At 38.9% G+C, this 21,069-nt stretch overlaps 1 protein-coding gene across 3 annotated transcripts in view; it reads right to left on the bottom strand.

The window, feature by feature from the left end:
- Positions 1 to 21,069, bottom strand: part of LOC117946024 (CUB and sushi domain-containing protein 3-like) — a 219,942-nt gene that overhangs the window by 102,741 nt on the left and 96,132 nt on the right. For all 3 annotated transcript variants that reach the window (XM_034873814.1, XM_034873812.1, XM_034873813.1), the window contains exons 27-31: positions 19,827 to 20,018; positions 18,521 to 18,659; positions 16,931 to 17,118; positions 16,498 to 16,692; positions 12,619 to 12,735 (exon numbers count right to left, since the gene is read on the bottom strand). In XM_034873814.1, the coding sequence (XP_034729705.1) occupies positions 12,619 to 12,735; positions 16,498 to 16,692; positions 16,931 to 17,118; positions 18,521 to 18,659; positions 19,827 to 20,018 (831 nt within the window). The remainder of the gene's footprint in view (positions 1 to 12,618; positions 12,736 to 16,497; positions 16,693 to 16,930; positions 17,119 to 18,520; positions 18,660 to 19,826; positions 20,019 to 21,069) is intronic.

Raw genomic sequence — 21,069 nt, 5'->3', positions numbered from 1 at the left:
GCCTGGATTTTCACCTTGACTTATACCAAAGCAGATAAATCGCTTAAAACTCTGAGTATTAGTTCATGAGTTTAGTGCATTCGTATATCTAATACCACTATGCTTGCTTGACTTAAATGAAGAGAAAGTATAATTACAGGTTGATCCTACTCTAATGTGGTGGTAATCTAATTCTCCTTCTGTTTAAAAGCAGTCATTTTCAAAAATGTGACAGGAAGCTGTGATGGTTTCTACTATCCTTGCCGGTTTCTGACAGATATTAATGGATTTAGGGGACTTTAAATCATTCATTAAGTCTGGGTGATCAAACAGTGTAAGTCATTTACAGAAAACAAAAGGAGTTTTAAGAAGAGCAATCACATACACAACATTTACTTTATAAGATGTACCTAGCTAGAGTTGCATAAGAGATTTCTGCGTCAAAACAAATTCAATTCTTTGAGGCATGGATTCAACAAAGTGATGGTTCCCACTTCTTGTTTAATTCTGACCCAATACACACAGTTCCTGCTGACATGTATAAGTGCATTCACACTGAGAAAATACCTTTGCCACCACATCTCAAAGGTGGTCTATTCTGCTAAGATCAGGGGAAAGTGCACGGAAGTAAATTAAGTTCCCCGTAACGTTCTTAGAACCATTTTGGGATGATGAGTGCTTTGTAACAAAGCATGTTACAAATGTCTATTTGGAAAGGTGTAGACTGTGGGGATGAATGGATGCACCTGGCCAGTAACAATGTCTTAGTACAGTATGTTATGGGCTCTGAATGGTCCTCAGATGGTAGTACTGGGAGTAATGAGTGCCATGAAAACATCTCCACACAATTACACTACAATAATAACATGTATTGTATTAAGCTGGCAAGATGAGTCACAGAATTTGGTCCAATTTCTTTGCCTCAATTATTATCCCTGTCTTTTAATTCTTGAAATTAAAAAAGAAAAAAGAAGCAGTTTCCATCTGGTGCGTTTCTAATAACTTCCATAGCTCTTCCATGGCAGACATACACTGACCAGGGATGCACCCAATGTGAAAATCTGGACCAAAATAATTGATTAAAATAATAATTTGGCCAATGTTTTGTCTCTTTTATTATTTATTCTCCCTTATTTGCCAGGGAAAAAAAGCTTCATTGTTAAAAAAATAGATCTGTTTTAAAGTAATTGTGCATTTACTTATACTATCTTTGAATGGAAAAAAAATATTTTGTAAAAATAAATAAATAAATAAATAAATAAATGTAAAGTCAAATGCAACTAGAAACATAAATAGGGCTGACTTTTACCTGGTGTTTTTCATATAGAATATAACATTCTTGTCGCTGATCTTTCTCCAAGGCAGCAATACAGTGCAAAATGTATACGATAACAGATAAACATTGGCTACTGTGGCTAATATCCAACACGTCCTCATAGTAGACAACAGACCAGGTCCTTTACCAGTGACATATTTAACGCTCTATTTAATGTTGTGCAACTTAACTTCTTTAGTTTCTGCAAAAAGACTACTTGGTTTGGTTAAGGTAAAGATCATGGTTTGGCTTAAAATTGGTAAGTTTAAAGTGACCGCCTACCAATACACTAGTGAGGATAATCAATGTTGGCCAATACCAATGTTCGGTCAATAAATTGGTTCATCCCTAATACTAGGGATGAGCGAGTACAGCATTATCTGTATCTGTATCTGTTTACCACATGAATTATCTGTATCCGGATCCGTACTCGGACTGGGCGGGGCCTAAACCGGAAGTGGTCAGATTTAACCCGGAAGTGGGTTGGGCTCTCTGTTGAAATGTGCGGGGCTTTAACCGGTATGTTATTTAAACATGCAATTGATATTTAGTTAATCAAAAATTGTTATATTTATTGCTGATTTGAAAACTATTTACATGACAGCATCAAGAGAGAGGGGCGGAGGGCAGCTGACCGTAAAAAATAAATAATCTCCGATGGCAGAGACGCAATGGGAGTTGCATTTAACCGAGCAGCATGTCTGAAACCCACGTTCACCAGAAATCTACTGGTTAATATGTAAGTACTACAAACCAAAGTTAAAAACAAACCTGAAGCTGAAGAAACCCTAAACGTTAACGGAACAGATCCGCAGACCCGATTGACTGCCTGACGGAGAGAGAGAGAGAGAGAGAGAGAGAGAGAGAGAGAGAGAGAGAGAGAGAGAGAGAGAGAGAGAGAGAGAGAGAGAGAGACCGAGGGAGCGCATTTCTCCATGTTGTGTGTGTGTGTGAGATTGATCCGAGTGTGTTTGTAGGCGGGGGGGGGTTGTGATTATCACAGAACGCTGCACGGCCAGTTGAGGAGTTGTATTCAATCCGAGCACATATTGACTCATATTACTTGTAAAATACTTGTACTCGGCAAAAGTGCTTTATCCGTACCGGATACTGGTTTCAGCCGGATACTCGGATCACCCCTACCTAATACTAACCAATTACATATGACATGTTTATACAGAATCACGATGAGTACTAGATACCATCTTGTAATGGTATTACACCAGCCGCACATCAAACTGGGCCAAGCCTGCAAGGATAGACGCTTGCTGTTACAGGGTTATTGCACAGGGCTTGATCCTGACACTATGGACTGAAGTGTATATTGTTGACTGCACAACACAGGGGAACTGTTGCTTGGGTTTTTGATTGGCTTTCATTTTCTGAAGACAGACGTGTTTCCTATATTCATGTTCACATCAATTGGAATTAGGGGAATTAATTACTTTAATTGTAAATTTCATAGTAGAGCCAGATTTGTATCAACATTACACTGCCATCCGTTAAACCTGTGGTAAAGGTTAGGACAATCAGAAATCAAAAAAGGAAGGCCTCTCCTATAAAATGGAAAAAGAGCACGAGGCTGGAGAATAGACAACATATCTGATTGGTTTAATGCTATTGCCTCTCCACTATACACTGTGGCTGCACTTTTTTAGTTTTCATCTGGCTTCTTTATCATCTCAGCTTTTGGAATGGAGTCTATTCCCTGTCAGAAACAAGGGCATGTGCAACAGATAGGATCCTTACAATACAGCAGGGAAGAAAAATGTCATGATCCTAGAAAGGCACTTTCAGTCTCCATCTCTCCCCCCTCTGCTATTTGGCCCACTGAAACACTAGTATGTAGTTGATGGATTATCAAAAAAAACATGTACAAAATGTCCATAATGCAAGGTGTAGAGCCTCCTGTGTGTATTATCTTGCATACACATACACTGGTTGCAACAGAGCAATACAGTTTAGTTTTATCTCTTTAAAAAGGTGTTATGTTTATTATGTTTAAATGCCTACCAGCATTTACGAATGTATTTCCCTCTAAGCAGCATCATAGATGCTTTAAGACACATGAGTCCTTTTTGTCACATGCATGAGTATGTTGCCTTTGACCTGAACAAACCAATGTTCTCCTGGATGGCCTTTGGGTTACACTTATCAATAGCATTACTTCTAGTCAGAGCACTTATATGATCACTGTTCTCACAACAAACAAAAATAGGGTTTTATCATGCAGTCAGTGGTAACACTAATCTATGTAGCATAGAATAAAAACAAGGGGATGACCAAATATGTATAAAATCTATTACCACTATACTCATGTGGTAGTAACGAGTTACATTTACTCTGTTACATTTACTTGAGTAAGTTTTTGAAACATTTTTACTTCTAGGAGTAGTTTTAAATCACTATACTTTTACTTGAGTAAATTAGTAAAAAATAAACTGTACTCTTACTCCGCTACATTAGGCTACAATGAGCTCGTTACTCGTTACTACGCTTCATTGTTTTTACCCCCGCGTACGTCTCATTTTAATGTTTTATTTTGACAGAGAGAGAGAGACTTCCGCTGAAGGTTCTACCACGTGACTGTGCTTAACAATCACACGTCGTTGTGCAGTCGCGTGACCACACTCGTTTCAGCAGCGGGACAGGTTAGCCCATAGATATATAAAGAAGTTTGCTTTTCTACGACTATAAAGCTAAGACGTCAGATTTAAACGTCGGCAAGGCAACGAAGACCAGGGGGACCCCCCCCCCTCGGCCTCATAGTGAAAGCATGGTTACCTTTTTAGGAAAATTGCGAAACAGCAGCTCCGTTATGCGGCGTCTTCTGTGTCGACCAAAGAAACGGACATGTGAGCGTTCAAAAACTCAACCTCTAAGCTGAGGAGACGTAGCGGTAGTTTTAGTTTGTGCTGTGGAGAGGTGGATTTTTGTCTTTAAGGTTACGTACAGAATGTTTTGCACATGCAGTATCCATCCAAATTTGATGTGACAAGTCTCTCAAGTAAGCTAATTTGTAATTAATAAATACATTTTAATTTATTTTATTGATTGGATTAACTATAATTTGCCTAAATATGATTATTTTGTATTTCTGTCAGTCTGATTGATGCTTGTGTTAAGAAATAAATCAGCTGTTACTCAACAGTTACTCACTACTTGAGTAGTTTTTTCATCAAGTACTTTTTTACTCTTACTCAAGTAATTATTTGGATGACTACTTTTACTTTTACTTGAGTCAAATTATTCTGAAGTAACAGTACTTTTACTTGAGTACAATTTTTGGCTACTCTACCCACCTCTGACCACTACATTGACAAAATGAGTCCGCTACAAAAGTAATGGATACATAAATTATATTCCTCAGTCTATGGATTTAAGAACAAGTCTGCAAAACATACAATATATTGGCCTCAGATGTAAATATTAATAACTAACTATCTACTCAACAGGCTATCAACTCACCAACTCCTGATGACTGCCACCAGCTTCTAACACACGGCACGTCAGCAGATACGAGTATTAAAGAATTACCTTTCTCCACGTTCACATATTCAATTATACTTCAATATTTGAAGGTAATTATTTAAAGTTTAATCCCACTGACACGTTAGGCAAAAATAGAAAAGAAACGATGGTTAGATTATATGTGCATTTAATCTTACATGTACATCACTGTAATCCATCTGAAACTACACTATACCACAAACAATATAAAACAAGGCAAGGAATCACACTTTCCGGTGGAAATACGATTAAATATTTAAGGTGACAATCGGTTACACACATTAATAGCATTACATTTACAATTGTATTGCTTTTTATTTAGGTATGGCTAAAACCTAACAAAACCTTGCCAGTACATCAATTCTCTGTGATGATAAAGCACTTTTGGTGAAGTATTTATATAAAGTATAAAAGAGTATGAGATAAAAGGCTCTGGTTCTCTAATCAGAGAACCTTGACTGCCTCTGAAAGGCCTCTCCCCCCCCCCATTGTCTCAAATGTCTTGAACACTCAAGCTTAAGTCAGCCCATCAACTTCAATGATCTAAAAAAACTGCTTTCATCACACTTTTGTGCTTCTTTATCAATTTGCCATCAAGAAGTGAGAGAGATACCTGCATCACCTTTACTCTCACTCTCTCTCGCCTTTCTGGGTTATGTTTATTTTCCACATTTAGCCATACCTCACGTGCCCACTAGGTAGGTATCCAGCTCATGACACCTCCATCAGCATATTCCTGTTTTGATCAGCTACCTACCTGCATCCTGGGACACTTAAAGGAACAGATCATTGTTAAAGTTAGTTGCGCCACGTGTTTTTTTCTAACTGGATTAGTCATTGTGATGAGTTTAAATGTCTTCTGTGAAAAGGGTCTATGGGAGATAGATAGATAGATGTATATACTAAATACACACACACACACACACACACACACACACACACACACACACACACACACCCATCCACATCCACACACACCCACATTAAATGGGTGTGTATTGCCTGATTTACAGTGCGTGTCATTGCTAGAGCACGGGGCCTCATCTTAGTCCCTTCTCGACATGCTCTCAAGCCAAAATGTCATACAACCTATCCTTGACAAAGGCACAACGATTCACTTTTTTTGATTTGCTGATATGCCCACATTTTTTTTCCACATCAATTATTATTATTGAATATTATATCAACATGTTTCCAAAGGACTTGCGGCGCTTTAGATGAGGTCATTTCACTTATGCCCCCTATAGTTTCGGCTGTCAGAGCCTTTCTTTCACAGGTTGATTTCAAATATCAGAGATAAAAACAATCTCCTCTGTGTTTACAAACATGGCCACTAATTAATAAGTATGAGGCAGCATTTTGGCCAGACAGTCAAATTGCAACTACAGACAGTAATATTTTGTTCACGTACCACTGCTGTGCCACTTTAACACCTACAACTTTCATACAATATGGCTATTATTTTTTAAAATATATATTAATTAAAACAATTCACTTTTCCGTAATTTTACGGAAAAGTGAATTGTCTTCTTCGTTTACATTTTAACGTGCAGATTAAATATATGGGAAACCAAAGTTCCTGCTGGTACAGAGCCACTCAGGTAAACTATCATTAGGTCATGCTGTAAAAAGCAATTGATCAGGACACATCTAATGTTGCTGAGATGGAATGCAAGCCCATTTTTGCCCAGAGCCACTGCATTGGCTACATGTGCCCTAAGGCAAAATATGCGCAACAACATGGTGTTAAAGACACTCGCAGCACAGGCAGCAGCAAAAGGTAAGGAAAATGGCGGCATATTTTTGTCCTTCTGGCTATGAATTATGGAAGAACTATCTGTCTATCTATCTGTGCTCTTTGCAGAACAGGCCTTCTGAGATTATGGGCTGTGACAGTATACACAAGCCTCATTTACAGAAACCAGAAGGGATTGTATGACATCACCGACACATATATTTTTAATGACCCATTATCACAGTAAAATTGCATCAGCCCTTTTGGCAGGGAGTATGCGGCTGCACCTTGGCACAAGCTGCATACAGTACATTAGGCTTCTATCTTGGGTAGAAACTACGCACTGTGGATTGAAATCTGTAAGTTTTGGTCACCTCAATGGAGAAGAGAGACTAGGAAGAGGACAAGGATGCCCTCTTTTTGCTTTTTATTTGCTTGGGTCTTAATATAATCTCTTTTACCTGCTGAGTTTTGAAACTGTGTACAGTACTCTTCAGTGGCGTATCTGACAACTAGCACAAGCCACTGCACTCGCACAATTGAACCCACAGGTTGTCAATTTCAGTCAATCAAGTGAGTGCTAGGCACATTCAAATTGCAAATCCACAGACGTGTGTATCTGTTGAGCCCCAGATCAAAAAACACATTCTACATCAAGGTGGGGCCAGAGCAGAGTTCACAGTTCATACGAGAGGGTAGTATATACCGTAAGCTGACACACAAAGTAATGTTTTTTGTCTGGGATGTACGAAGTCATGTACCAGAGTGGCCCCAGGCACAACTTCTTACTCTCCAGCAAACATCACTGATGAGTCAACAATCAGCCCCCAGGGGTCAACGTTTTTATGATCGCTGTCAGCAGCACTCTGTTTCTCTCGCTCTCTTCTCATTCCCTGTCTCTCTTATTATAACTCTCTCACTTATTATCACTCTCCATCGCACTTGTTCTCTCTGAGCCTTTCACATTCAACCAAGATCTATGTGCCTCTTTCTCGTAGTTAGACTCACTCCCTTTACCTCTTGCAGTCTCCCCAGTCTCTCTCCACACTCATTCTGTCCATCTTGTTACAGCCCAGATTTATTACTGCAATCTGTCAGTGCTCCCGTCTCACCCCCGACACATTCTGTGGCAACCAATATGCATATGTTGTTGTTAGCATTATACAGACACATACAGTGGAGCTATAAAAAGCCTCGGGCAGATAAACAGAAGTGACTGAATGTTGTGTCTATTAAATCTAATTCACCAATGACTTATTATGAACATCCTTCCAGTTAGAGACTACCATAGGATAAAATGCAACTTTTGCAAGGTTAACCACAATTAAAAATTTAGTTATTCGATCTGCTCCATAACCTTGTTAAAGTTAGTTTCTAGAGTTATAGAAAGAGATATGTGTGTGTATCATGGTACTCATGGTAGTGTTGCAAGAAGAGCCTTAGGATTTAGTTTCTATAATTCACCTTCAGTCATGAAAATAGGTTCTGACAATCATCTCACTTTTAATGAGATTTTTAGATCCACAGTTGATTTTCAAAGGTTATCTACAAGTTGATGATAGTTGGAGTTAATGTAGCTATATCTCATTGGGGATATCAGTGCACGATCCAATTCAAAACAAAAAAGCACATACTACCTTGCAAAAGGAAAAACGTACATATCCAAGAAATACCTTTGAGGGTCCAGCTAATTGGAAGAATTTGTCTCACTTCTGAAGCCATCAAACATTCAGAAAAGAGCCTGCACCGAACAAACAAATCCTGAGGAAAAAATCAAGCTATACGAAAATAGGCTGCAAAAACAAATGAAAAAAAAAAAAAAAAAAAATCAATATTCAAAATTTACCTTTACCGGTTTGGCATTTTTGTTAATGTGTATCCACATATTTATTTTTTCCATTTGTAGAAGTGCACACAGTGGAGTGTTATCTTGTCAAAATATCTCGACTGTCAATCTCCCTGTTTTTATAAAATGCCATGCACCCCTGGAAGTATAGGACAAAAAATGACATACTAGCCAACGGACTTTAAACAAGAGTGAATTCCTTTCAGGCATTAGCCAGACAAGAGCTCAATCTGAGGGGCAGGATAAACAGTTGTTTTTCAAATTCCCTCTGCACGCAGTAGGATAGCGCTACAACTAAGCAGAGAAACGCAAGTTGATAGATTAAACTTTAAACTCCAAAAACATCTTCGTTTTTTAAGAATGACTTCAGTGCTTAACTCCAAGTCTTCCAGAGTTGCAGAGTCGGGTAGGGCTGCAGCCTGGGGACCTCTTATGCCATCCCGGCTACGCGGAACCGTTGAAACTCGCAATTCTGCCACCCTTTAGTTCAGTCCGCCCAGCGACTCTTTATATAATGTGATTGGCTTGACCAGAATTTTTTTTTCCAGCTCACCAACTGAGAGTTCCTGGACTGACCTTGGCTGCAAATTACATGTGCTGCCGCTAGGGTGCGTCTAGATTTCTAGGCTGGTGGGGCAGTGTGTGTCTGTATGTTTTCAAGAGGTGCCCAAGGCAAAGGTTGAGTGGCACAAATAATTCATCTCTTTAGAAAAGAAAAAGCTGAATTAATTGAAATATGACTACAACCATAATTTCTGATAGAATAATAACACATTAAAGGGCAAGACAGATGCACATTGTACCTTAACGACATATGAATGGTCACACTAAAATAAGATATGCACAGCGCATAATTACAAGTGCTGAGCTACCAAGAAATGATGGCTCACAAATGAATAAAGAGCCTTTTTAGGGACTATACTCAGTGTGCTTTAAGCACTGATGTCTACTGCCAGCTCTTTTTTATTATTAATTTTACGATCATCACCTGGAATACAGGGCATAAATGCCTCTATGAACATGGATGCACAGGATAATAATAGAAACCAGGTAAACAGGTTGGAAATATGTCATGTAGGACGATCACGTCCTAGGCACAAACTAAAATGTATTTGAATGACTGAGGTGATGCTTCAGGCAGAATTGAACTAGACTACACTGTGGCGTATTATCATGTAGTGAATAAATGTTTATTACTTGCATACATTATGTTAGTTTATCAGGTGCAAAATGTATCATGCCAAAATGTTGTCCTGTGCTTTTAGAAAAACTCAAGCACAAAACAGAAAAAACTAAACGGAGGAATGTAGCTGAATATGTCATCAGCATCAGTCATATATATGCATGCAAAAATCTTGTAATTTAAAAAACAAAAATAAAGTCTGCAGTAATGCAGGACCTGCAGAGCTTGACAGTAACAGCTTCCAGACAACAAGATCTGAACCACTATAAACCATTGGATTCCATCTGGTTGCCCCTGTTGGCAATTAGTTTTTACTGTTATTTAAAAAAAAAATAATAATAATAAAGAATACTGACTTTATTGCCTTGGTGTAAAAGGAAAAGAATAGTGCACAGTCATTTATTTACTTGTGTAGATACTCTACTGTCACTTCTTTTATCACAACCTAAAACAGTTATATTATCTGTGATATAACTGGCAAGATTCGGGTTGATGGCAACATTTCACACTGTAATACAAAATGATCCTTAAAAACCTTGTCAATGTTTATTAAAAGCTCAAATATGAAGAACGCTTTCCAGCCCTGCCTTGTTTGCGGCTTATGCACAACTAATATAGTTATATTATATACCTGCTAAAGTACAGCTCTGAATGGTCTAACAGGAGGTAATTTCCCTACTGCATTTAACTCATTATACTTGAGGCTACTTTGTAAATATGCAATTAAAAAAAAAAAAAAAAAAGAAGAAATGTCTATCAATGTTAATTCAATTTTTTCCCCATTGTTGGCGGCACCGGGCCACTGCTTTTTAGTGAAATCAATCTTTTGACAATTAACAATTCAAACAGCTTTTATTCTGGCAGCCAATAGCTGATGGCTGGTTGCCACCCTGGCAACCATAACTCAAACGTCACATCAGGCGCTGTGCTGGCACTGACAATAATTGTTCTAATAATAATCATTAAGAAGACATGATACATTTTTTCAAATGTACTACTTCAAACTCTTAACCTGTTTGGTGTCATACAGTGTGGTTACAATTATTTCAAATATTAAGAAACATTTTACAATACATATCCTGTATTTATAACAAGGACTGCCCTTGTAACACCTTGACAGCAAAAAAAAAATGTATCCATGTAATAAAACAACACCACTCCCAAGTTAGTTGTAAAACCCTCAGGTTATTGGGCCAGAGTCATGAGATGACATTTCCCACTGACCTTTTACTGCCAGTTCAACGTGGTTGACATATTGTAATGTCTTCAAGGCTTATGGTACACTATCGGTTATATAAGGGACAGACTAGGACAGACGTTTGATACTCTACCCTAGGTGCTTACAAATTTCAATTACCTGTACACTGGACACTGAAATGTGATCCCTGCTATCACACTGCCTATAGGCTTCACTCCTCTGCCAAGCAGCTACAGAGAAAACTGAATTTATCTCCATACTGTTTTATCTAGAGGTTAAAAACACTAAAATGCTGGACTCTACATACATTCTTTTTTTAGTGTAATTTAACTCAATAATTAAGTAAAATAACTCATCTCATCTTAATGAAAATAAACAATGCTAGGGTGGTACTGTCAAGCATCTACACTTATGCTAATAGGCTCCATTTGGTTATTGCAGCAAAGACTGTCAAGAGTTGGAGATACAACGTTGGTGCAGTGGCATGTGCATCTGCTGTTATATCAAAGCAGGGTGCATGCTTTAGATAATTTAGGATTTCATTACATTATCGTTACATCATAGCTAGAGGTATTGTCCCAACATTTTAAATTTACTCAACCCAAACTGTGAATTCAAGTTGTTTTGTGTTAGACTACTACCCAGAATTTATTTCCCTCAAACCATGCCACAGCGGCCTTGTTCACAATCAGTGGGACTTTTCAATGGCCTCTGTGCCTACACTCCCTGGAAAAAAATCGCCAGCCCAGGTGGGACCGTTGTTTGCCGACTTACACACTCCATTAAGCTTTTGCAGGCAGTTTAGGCAAAGGCTGCATTTATATGCAGTATATTATAAATAAATAAAAAGACCTGTGGGACTTCATGAGCAGTGGGAGATGGCAACAGAGGATGTGAACTGTCAGGCTGGATCACCACACACGGGACTAATCTGTGTTTCATAAGCACAGGGCTTTACAGAATAAAAACCTCTGCCTACGATTTTTGCAGCTCTTTATGACTAACATGGAATATTGAGCAGAAGCACATCAAGGTCTTCCAAAGACCTTTGCTGATTTATGTATACAAAAAGACTCTTGTATAAACCAGTGAATTTGCTTGCTCCATCTAATGCCCACAGACCTTCGCTGCTTACCCTAACTCTCCATTCTACGGTACAGAGCATCTTTCCTGTCAACACAATCAATTTGTTTGCCCTGATCTTATTCTTTTTAACACCTCTTGCCATAGCCCAAACACTGCCATTTTTCAGGTTGTGTTTCAAGTCATACATATTAGTGGGAAACAGCCAACAGCTGCCCCCTAATAGTATATTGGTATGGAATGCTAATGTGTATGTATTGATTAACTGTGATTTCATTAAAAATGCACCACTGTGAAGAATAGCAGTGGCCTTCACTGCCCTTTGTCTATTCATAGTGTAACCATTGGCTTGGTTCACTTTCAATTCCATTGTCACATATGATGATGAATTATACAGGGATGGAACATTAATCAAGCAGCACACAAGAATTCATGTGAGTGTCAATGGCATGTAACCATCAAATGTACTGATCCAAACTCCATGGATCCATAACAAAACACTGAAATGCATGAAAACATTAAGTGCAACAGGGAAATTAACGATGCAAGTCAGAACATTTTGTTTTGTAGTACGCTTATGCATCACCCGCTTTGAGAATAATCCTCCATTTCTTCATAGACTGTCCTCTATCATAATCATTAACAGATAATTATCTTAGCCTCCTCCCCTCACTTCATCTTCGAAGTAAAAATATGTCTGGAAGCAATTGAACAGACTAAATGTAAAGAAAATTAAAAAGACTATGAAAATATTGTTTGACATGCTTACCAAAGTCCCCAGGGACGAAGATGTCATAGACACAGCTCTGGCCTCTGGTGTAATTATGAGGGTAGTTTGGGGACAGCACAGTTCCCTCTGAACCTGTGAAGTGCCCGCCACAGGGAGCTGTGGGGACAGGAAGGCAGGCAACCGAAAAACAGTTAATAAATGTCAAACAACCCGCTTACAATACCTGAGGAAATTGGGTAAATAAAATACAATAAGCAAATCAATGTTAACTGGCACAAGTGGACAGGTAAGCAGTTCATTTCACAAAATGAGATGAAAAGTCACCTTTGAACTTTCAGCTTTCATACCATAATAATTTGACACTCAACACTTTGGGATCATTTTCAAAAGGAAAGGACAGAAAAAGAAGGCAGATGTGTGTTTACAAGGTTAAGACCTTAAAAAGAAACAGCCAGCGAGAAAAAGTATGCTTTGCCTTCAAAAATATTAAAAAGACTATCAATCAACAAAACACACAATCACAAAAGTTCCACATGCCTTGACTTTATTCAGCCCATTTTACCCAGCAGCATTGTTTGAGAAACTTGGATTTAACTTTCCAGCTGAAACAGGTTTTCAGTCAGCAGTGCAAATAACCAGTCAAGTTGCTCTTTTTTTTAAAGTTGCTGGATAAGTATTTACAATCTTAATTGACTGACACATCAGAAAAGAGTATCTATTCATGTTAGGGTTATGCAGTAAGTGCTACTAAGCCACAGAACGGTAAGATTATTTCATCCACATGGGGGGAAGCAACACCTGTCTTCAAAAACCAAACCAAAATCTTACCCGTGTATACTTTTACTTGCACCATTACCATAGTGTAGGCTGATATTCAACTGGAAACTAGGTTGATCAATTTAATCTGTAATGTGTTCTACACCTGCATCACATCTCAGAGTCCTATCTTAAGCTATTAACGATGTACCTAATTTGCCAAGAGGCCCTCTAACGCAGTTGCCTCAGACCTCACGGACCAAGCCATCAGGTGGGGGAGCCTCGACTGTAAACAAACACACACTCATTTGTCAAAGGAAAGCTGTCACCAGCTGCTCTGAACCCTCTGTGGCCCACACAATGCACATTTCAATGTTGTGTCATCAAGCAGCAAGATGAACAAAAGTGAACAGAGGCGCTAATGTAGAAAGACGGATCAGCAATTTATCCGCATTTGGTTGGTGGAGTAGCAAGAGGCATGTAATCAAACATATGTGATGACAGCAAGTGGGACTCTGAATTAAGCTGATTTGTCAGACAGAAGGGAGCCATGGTGTAATGCTGGGTGAGAATGCTGCTGGTGGGAATGAGGGCACACTGTACTGTCAATCCACAGCAGGGGAGAGCAGCACTATGGAAAGGAAGGGATTCTCAAGATATGCTTTAATGGTTCCATTCTGACAGGTGAGTGTAGTGCTAAGAAAAAGGGGGTACACTGTAAACCGGAAACATTATTTTGTGTTCTGCAAAAAGACTGATGGGTAGGAAAACCTAAATCCCCAGAATAAAAAGGAAAGTTATTATCTATACATATGATGATACTGATAACAGGTTGCCATTCAAGTTGTCCATTTTTGAGGTATCATTTCCAAAGTGGATTTCAGTGGAAATGTAAAGTATAATAAATTGTAACCGATCAGGGTTACCATTAGAGCCGAACCACTGCCAATCTCTTCAATTTTGTTATTAACAAACTGTGACCAAGTTATCTATAGAGTACTCTATACATATTTTTGACATATCCGTACTAAAATTTCTTGCCATTCATGTACCTATGAAGATATGTCTGAGTTAAGATATTATAAACCAATAATCCCATCCTACAAATGCATTAGCCTGACTCCAGTTACGCAAGTATTCCATAGTCTGAAATGTCCATCTTGGATTTTATTCATTTTACATGAAATTGTTTAGCGGATATACATTTTAGCATCTCTATGTATTAAAGTGTGAGTTCTGCTGCCCACAATACACAAGGCATAATGCGATAAGAATCACTCTTGTTGGCAATTACTGTGTTATTAAAGTAAACTGCAGGTTTTGCTTCTTTGGGAAACGACTATCAACTTCAGTTAATTGCTATATAATGTGAAAGGACAGGAGCTGGCCATATGTTGGGGCAGCTGAACACATTAGATTTAGCCTTTAGACTGTTTGGTCTCAAAGTGAAAATACTAAATGAAGAGATGCTGATGGACCCTTTAGTAAAGCACATAACTTCAGGGCTGTTCAGTGAAGTTGCACAGGTGCCAACTGTAAAAGTAATGAATAGCTCCCTGGTGTGAGAGTGGGTGCCACTGTTCCCCACTGCTGGCAAATGAGAGCTGAATTTTAATTCAACCTAGGCAGATCAGATACTTTGAGGAGTATTAAAAATGGTGTAATGCTACTCGAGGGAGGACCGCTGGGTTGTTATCTTGAAAATCCTCACATTTTCTCACTTCTCTCCTTGACACTGGGATCACTGCGATGCTGAAAAGCTCTAGGAAATGCCTTACAATGTAGATTTGGCTGTGAATAATAAATCCATAAATTATTTTCTTCGCAACACACATATGAAATTCCTACAACAGATATAAAATGGGATTATTTTTCATCAACACTTGATGAGGTTGCTTTAATTACTGTTCTGTTAATGCTACAGACCAGGTAGACTGTTTACACCAATCAAAATGGTGGCTTTCATATTTCTTTCCATTTTAATAAAAGATCAAATATTTTGTGATAAAAGACCTTTCTTTCTCTTTACCACAAACGTTGCCTCACTTCTGTGAAGCCAGTGCCTTGTATTACCATGCATGTATTTACATTGCCTTTGTTCACAAACCATTTCTTTAAACCTAATATTACTATTCTTAAATTAATTACAGGTTTTAAGTTTAAGGTCAGTTTATTGGTGGATTTATGAATTGTTCAATTGATAACTTGAAATATTATGTGAATGAGTATATCCTGTTTCTATAGTGTTTATTGTGCTGAAAAGGATATTATTTAGTGTAATCAGAAAGAGAGTTCAACTGTTGGAAACCATTTTGTTAGCAATTTTGCGCAGTCTGGCCAAGATCAGCAGAACTCCATGACGCGTCACATGGCGGATCTCAGCAGACCGCCACTACTTGGAGCTCCATGCACTGGCACCATGGAGATAAGCCAAACAGTGTTCTTCTAATACTGCCCACACTGCCATGACACACGACCGAATTTAAATCAGCAAAATATCTCTTTAAGCCTTTTTAAACCTTTATTGTCTAATGTTTAAAGTAATAGTATTAGGAAACATTATATCCAGATCTAAAATCTAATTGTAAATTGTAGTGTCAAATCATAACAGAAGTTTTCTCAGGACACTTTACATGTCTAGACTACACAACATAATTTACAGATACCCAAAAATTCCCCTAAGAGCATGCATTTTGTGCGACAGCAGCGAGGAAAAACTTATTTTAAAGAGGCAGAAACCTCAAACAAAGAGAAAGAAAAAAACTATTATTAGAGGTAGGGGAAATAAGACATGTTTAAAATTATTTAAGACCTACATACAATACTCACAATTTAAGACTTCTCAAGGCATAAATGTTTGATTTTAGACCCCATGGCAAACCTCTGACATACAGTTCTGACATACAGCAGCGTGTACTCCATACCTTTTATTTTATTTACAGTATTAAAAACGATCAAATGATCTGCAGAGATTAAAGTGCTCTACATCTATAACACATATTTCTCTTCTCAGAGTCTTTCTGCGAGGGGCATGTACACCACACTTCAACTCATGTTCACACAGCACAGTCCTGGTAGCACATACTAACAAACATTGACCAAACAGCTGGAGTGCAGTGGTCTACTCAGGCCTTCTGTTAATGTAGAAGTGTTACCTCTCACCTTGGCAGCTTGGTTTGGCTCTGTCCCACTCCGGTCTCTTGCTGTTGCCCATGACACATGTTACAGTGGAGTAGCCCTGCAGCAGGTAACCAGCCTCACAATGAAATGTTACCATAGATCCCAGCTTGTAGTCAGTACCCATTCTAGAGCCATTCATCACATTCCCCGGATCAAAACACGCCTCCCGCAGTTTTGCTGCCAATCAAAAGAACAAAGCTTTTAGACAAAAAAAACTAAAAAATACGCTTTTTTGTCTAAAGTGAGAGGGATTTCTAATTAATTGATAAATAGTCATACAGGCTGGGTGTGTGTGATTAAATGCTACATAACTTGTTAAAAAGTAACATTTGAAAAAGTAGCTGTAGTCCCCTGCTGTCATAAATACATTTTTTGTGAAAACATAAAATCCCACTTGCATAGGCCTTCAGAGTACCTTTGTATTCCAAATGAAAGCCGGTATAGCTCACAGAGCCATCGCTGCGAAATGCCAAGTACATCAAGTTGGAAGTGCTCTCGATTTTCTCAGGAAGTTTGCTGTCTTGGAAACTGCCAATCAGATGAGCGCCGCTGTCTGGCCCATCGTAGATATACAAGAAATCATAGTTGGGCTCAATACTGAAGCTGTGACAAGTGAAAGGAACACACAAATGCAAGATGAAACAGTTATTATTTTTGCCAAGTCTTAAGCACCAGATTTTACAGATTGTATACAAGATTTAAAATGCATCAGAGTTTCAAAAGGAGAGTGTGCACCGCAGTGCTAGAAGTGAGTCATGCCAAGCGATTTGTTTTGTATCTTTAGACAAAGAGATAAAAAAAGATATCTCCCCCAAGAGGTGAGAAGAGATTAAATTGTTGTGACACTGCGCTGGCAAAAAATCTTCCCAGACGGCAACGGCAATGCAGTGTGAAAAGATCGTTTCATATTGCAGTGCTGTATATCAAATCACATGCCGCAGTTAGAGAGAGAGGAGCATTTGTTTTCAAAATAATGAGCGTGGTTTATGACAAAAATGTAAATAGCTTGGAGATAATTGCATTTGAGTTGGATCAAGGCAACTCCAATTTAAAATCATAACTCCATCCTTTCATTTGGCGTTCCCAAGGGAGAAAGCAGCATTGTGCTAACTCTATTAGACGTTTGTTTTGAAGGACAAAGTTGAAAACGAAACACAGCGAATTCCTCTCCTTCAGCTCGAGAAGAGGGAAAGTGGGTGAGGTCAGAAAGCACCAATGTACATATGGCCCTTCTCCAGCCCTTCATGAAACAACTATAAAAATAATACTTTAAACATTCAACAGCAACACGGCTCATAAAAAGTGCCCTCGGGCCCATCTGTGAGTTTGCTCAGTGTTGCTGCTACATGTAGATTGCAATTAATAATGTAAAGCTTATGGTCTGAGTATCATTCAGCTCGGAAATGAGTTTCACTCTTATCACAGTTCTGCCTGCAATATATAGTATTCATCCAGAAATCTTGTTTCACCACATTTCAGCAACGTGGCAGGAATACCTGCCTTCTTGGCATTTGTAGAGGCACTGCTGATTTGTCCATATCTCCCAACACACCTGGACTCAAACTCAGGTCCACTGCTTAACACACATGGCCAACTTTGCTCAATACTATGATGTTACAGCTGGTTCCACTGCAGAAAACAAGCAATTCCAAGTCACCACCTGAGTTGCTGTGCATCCACTAAGAAGTGACTCCATTCTGTTCCAGGTAGGTTACAAACATACCACAGGTTTAGGGAAAGCTTCATCTTGTAAACTACTGGACCATGAACTTAAAAGGACAACAGTTGTTTTCACTATCTCTAGTGGTTTTTATGGGAGCCACTGTTCATACACTGTAAAAACCTTGACTTTCGGCATTTTTTTCAATGATGATTTTAAATGTAAATAATGCAACTCATATGGTAATTTAGAAATTGAGTGTAACAACAATTCCATTGTTGTTTTTATGTTGTGACAAGAAGCATATAAGCTAAGAAAAATGGACATTGCAGCAGCTCATATTACCTGATGAAAGCCAAGGAGATGACATAGTCAGAGTGGACACCAATAAGCCAGTCACAGTCTTTGCTGTGAGGGTAGGGGTGTGGGTAGTTGGGAGAGAGGATGAATCCTGAAGATCCAGTCACATTCCCACCACAAGGAGCTTGAGAGATAAAGGAAAAGAAGGATGAGAAAGAAGCACATAGTGGTCACAAAGAAAATCTTTAAATGTACCTGACCTGCTGCAAATGTCTTTGGCCGAGCTGAATTCAGTTTGAGAGAAAGGTAAGGAATGCCCACTTGCAGATCATTAAATATAATTGACTGAAATTCTATGGCCATTGTTGACCTTATTCAGCAAGATTCACCAGGTACTGCAACAGGACCAGGCCAAAAACCAGGGCATCAGAAAGACTATGCCATTATTTTCCTACATCATGATTACATGAGATATTTTTCTGACATTTGTCTTAGCAAGGCATTGGATGTTTTCCCAATTAATTTCTGTTAAGTGTTTCAGTGTTCAACAGGTCAGTACTGCACACAAAAAATGTTTGTCTCCCTGTGTAGTTGTACATATCAGGTAAGCATAAATATGTGATAAATGAGGAGAAAATATCAATTATAAATCATTCAAACAACAACATGAATCTTGGGTCTGTCTTTAAATCAATTATTGCATATGGACATTTCTGCTCTAGGATTTAGCGATTATGCTCTGATTTGGTGTGGTAACACTGAAGTTGTTAAAAGGAAAGCTGACATTTACATCAAGTTTTCCCTCATACAGACTTGCGTCTGGTGCCATTGCATTATGCTGAGTTGTGTGATCTTGCAATTGCATAATGAGAATTACAAATGTGGAGCTCTTTCCTGGTCAGGAAACAAACCTCAGTTAGACCTGTTGGCAGCAACACCTAGGTTTCTTTGGAACTACTTAGTTTAATTATTTCTAACTGGATAGTTAAGTAATTAGCTGTTAAGCTCTAATAAGACAATATGTTGGGAGACCGTGGAGTACTCCGTCTTTGACTGGCTGAAGTGAATTTGTCCACATAAGAGTTGGCAACAACTCAAACATATCTGAAGAGTCTTGTTTATTCTGCACATATTCTTAAGACATCAGTGAGAGAATTACAGTCTCTGCTACAGCCAGTTAATAGAAAAACTCCCCTGCTCCCACTTGCCTTCACCATCTCTCTTTTACTCTGATCCCCTACCGTTCTTCTCTTCCTTCAATCCATACCATATCTCTCTGTCTCCTTCACATATACACCCCTTCTCTCTCTAACTCACACCATCTTCTTCTTCCCCCCCCCCCCCCCCTCACCGATGCAGCTTGGAGGGCTGGGTTGCCAGTAGTATCTATTTTCCACTTGAATGCAGGTGATTCTACTCTCCCCCTGCAATTCATATCCCGGATCACAAGAGAAGGTCACCGAGTCACCGGGCTCCCGGCCTTCCCCATTGCGACTGCCATTCATGGGAACACCTGGATCTCTGCAAGCTGTCGCAAGCGAACCTGCAAGGGAAAACACACATGTGACACACCCATACATAAGAACATTTGCATGCAAAGTACAGGGAATCAATGAGTGCACGAGAAAATACACATGCACACACAAGGGGTTTCATATCATAGGGTAGACAGCTGTCAAGCTGATACTGTAGCTCATACAGAGTTAGACCACAGAGCAGATTACTGACTGATATCAGTCAAAATCCTGCTGTGTTTTCTTAATCGGTTTCCCTAAACCGCAGCTGTGGAGCCCAGAGCTATGAGATGGATCTAGTAAAATCTGATGGATTCTTCAAATATCCCCATCTTGACAGACTTTATTGAGAGACTTAACAGAGTTAAGTATATTGCAGTCTGGTGGTGTTGTTGTTTTTTCTTTCTAAAATACAAATGCATCTAAAAAAAAAATACACCACAAGAAGTACACAAGTAAAGACTGTTAAATACAAACATGGATTTAAAAGGCAATGTTGATATTGTATATGATTTGATTAACAGATGGCCTACACAATACAATTGATTAAGTGTTCTGTACGTTAAGGGCAAAAATCTCAGTCAATAAGTTCAATGTCCAATACGTAATACCGACAGCTAGTGTTTAATTAAAATACTTACTGCAGTACAAATTCAAAATACTGGAGAGTCTGGTCCCCCCCCCCCTGCCCCCTCCTTCACAGACTCGAAGTTTACGTTGGTTGCCAGGCTGAGACCACAGCTGCCACAACAATATTGCTGGACGCTTGTCTCACATAGCCAGACATTCCCCGACCGCACAGTGGCGTACGCCACAAGTGTAGCTAACGTTAGAGGCTGGCTATATTGACAGTCATAAAATCCCATGCACAGGCGAAGCTGTGTATCCAACTAACACTTTTTCGGCTTAGAATTACAGTAGGAACCACTAAAAACACATCAACCTCGCTGTACCCTCCACCCGACGGACAGACACACTTATTTGGCTTAGAATTAGAGTAGGCCCCACTAACACAGAACGTTTAGGGAACGTTAGGGAACGTTCGTTTTTGGTTCTCTAAAGGTTAGTTCGAACCAAACC

The sequence above is a fragment of the Etheostoma cragini genome, chromosome 6 (assembly GCF_013103735.1).
Source record: "Etheostoma cragini isolate CJK2018 chromosome 6, CSU_Ecrag_1.0, whole genome shotgun sequence".
Lineage (NCBI taxonomy): Eukaryota > Metazoa > Chordata > Actinopteri > Perciformes > Percidae > Etheostoma > Etheostoma cragini.
This window is presented reverse-complemented; position numbering and strand designations above follow the sequence as displayed.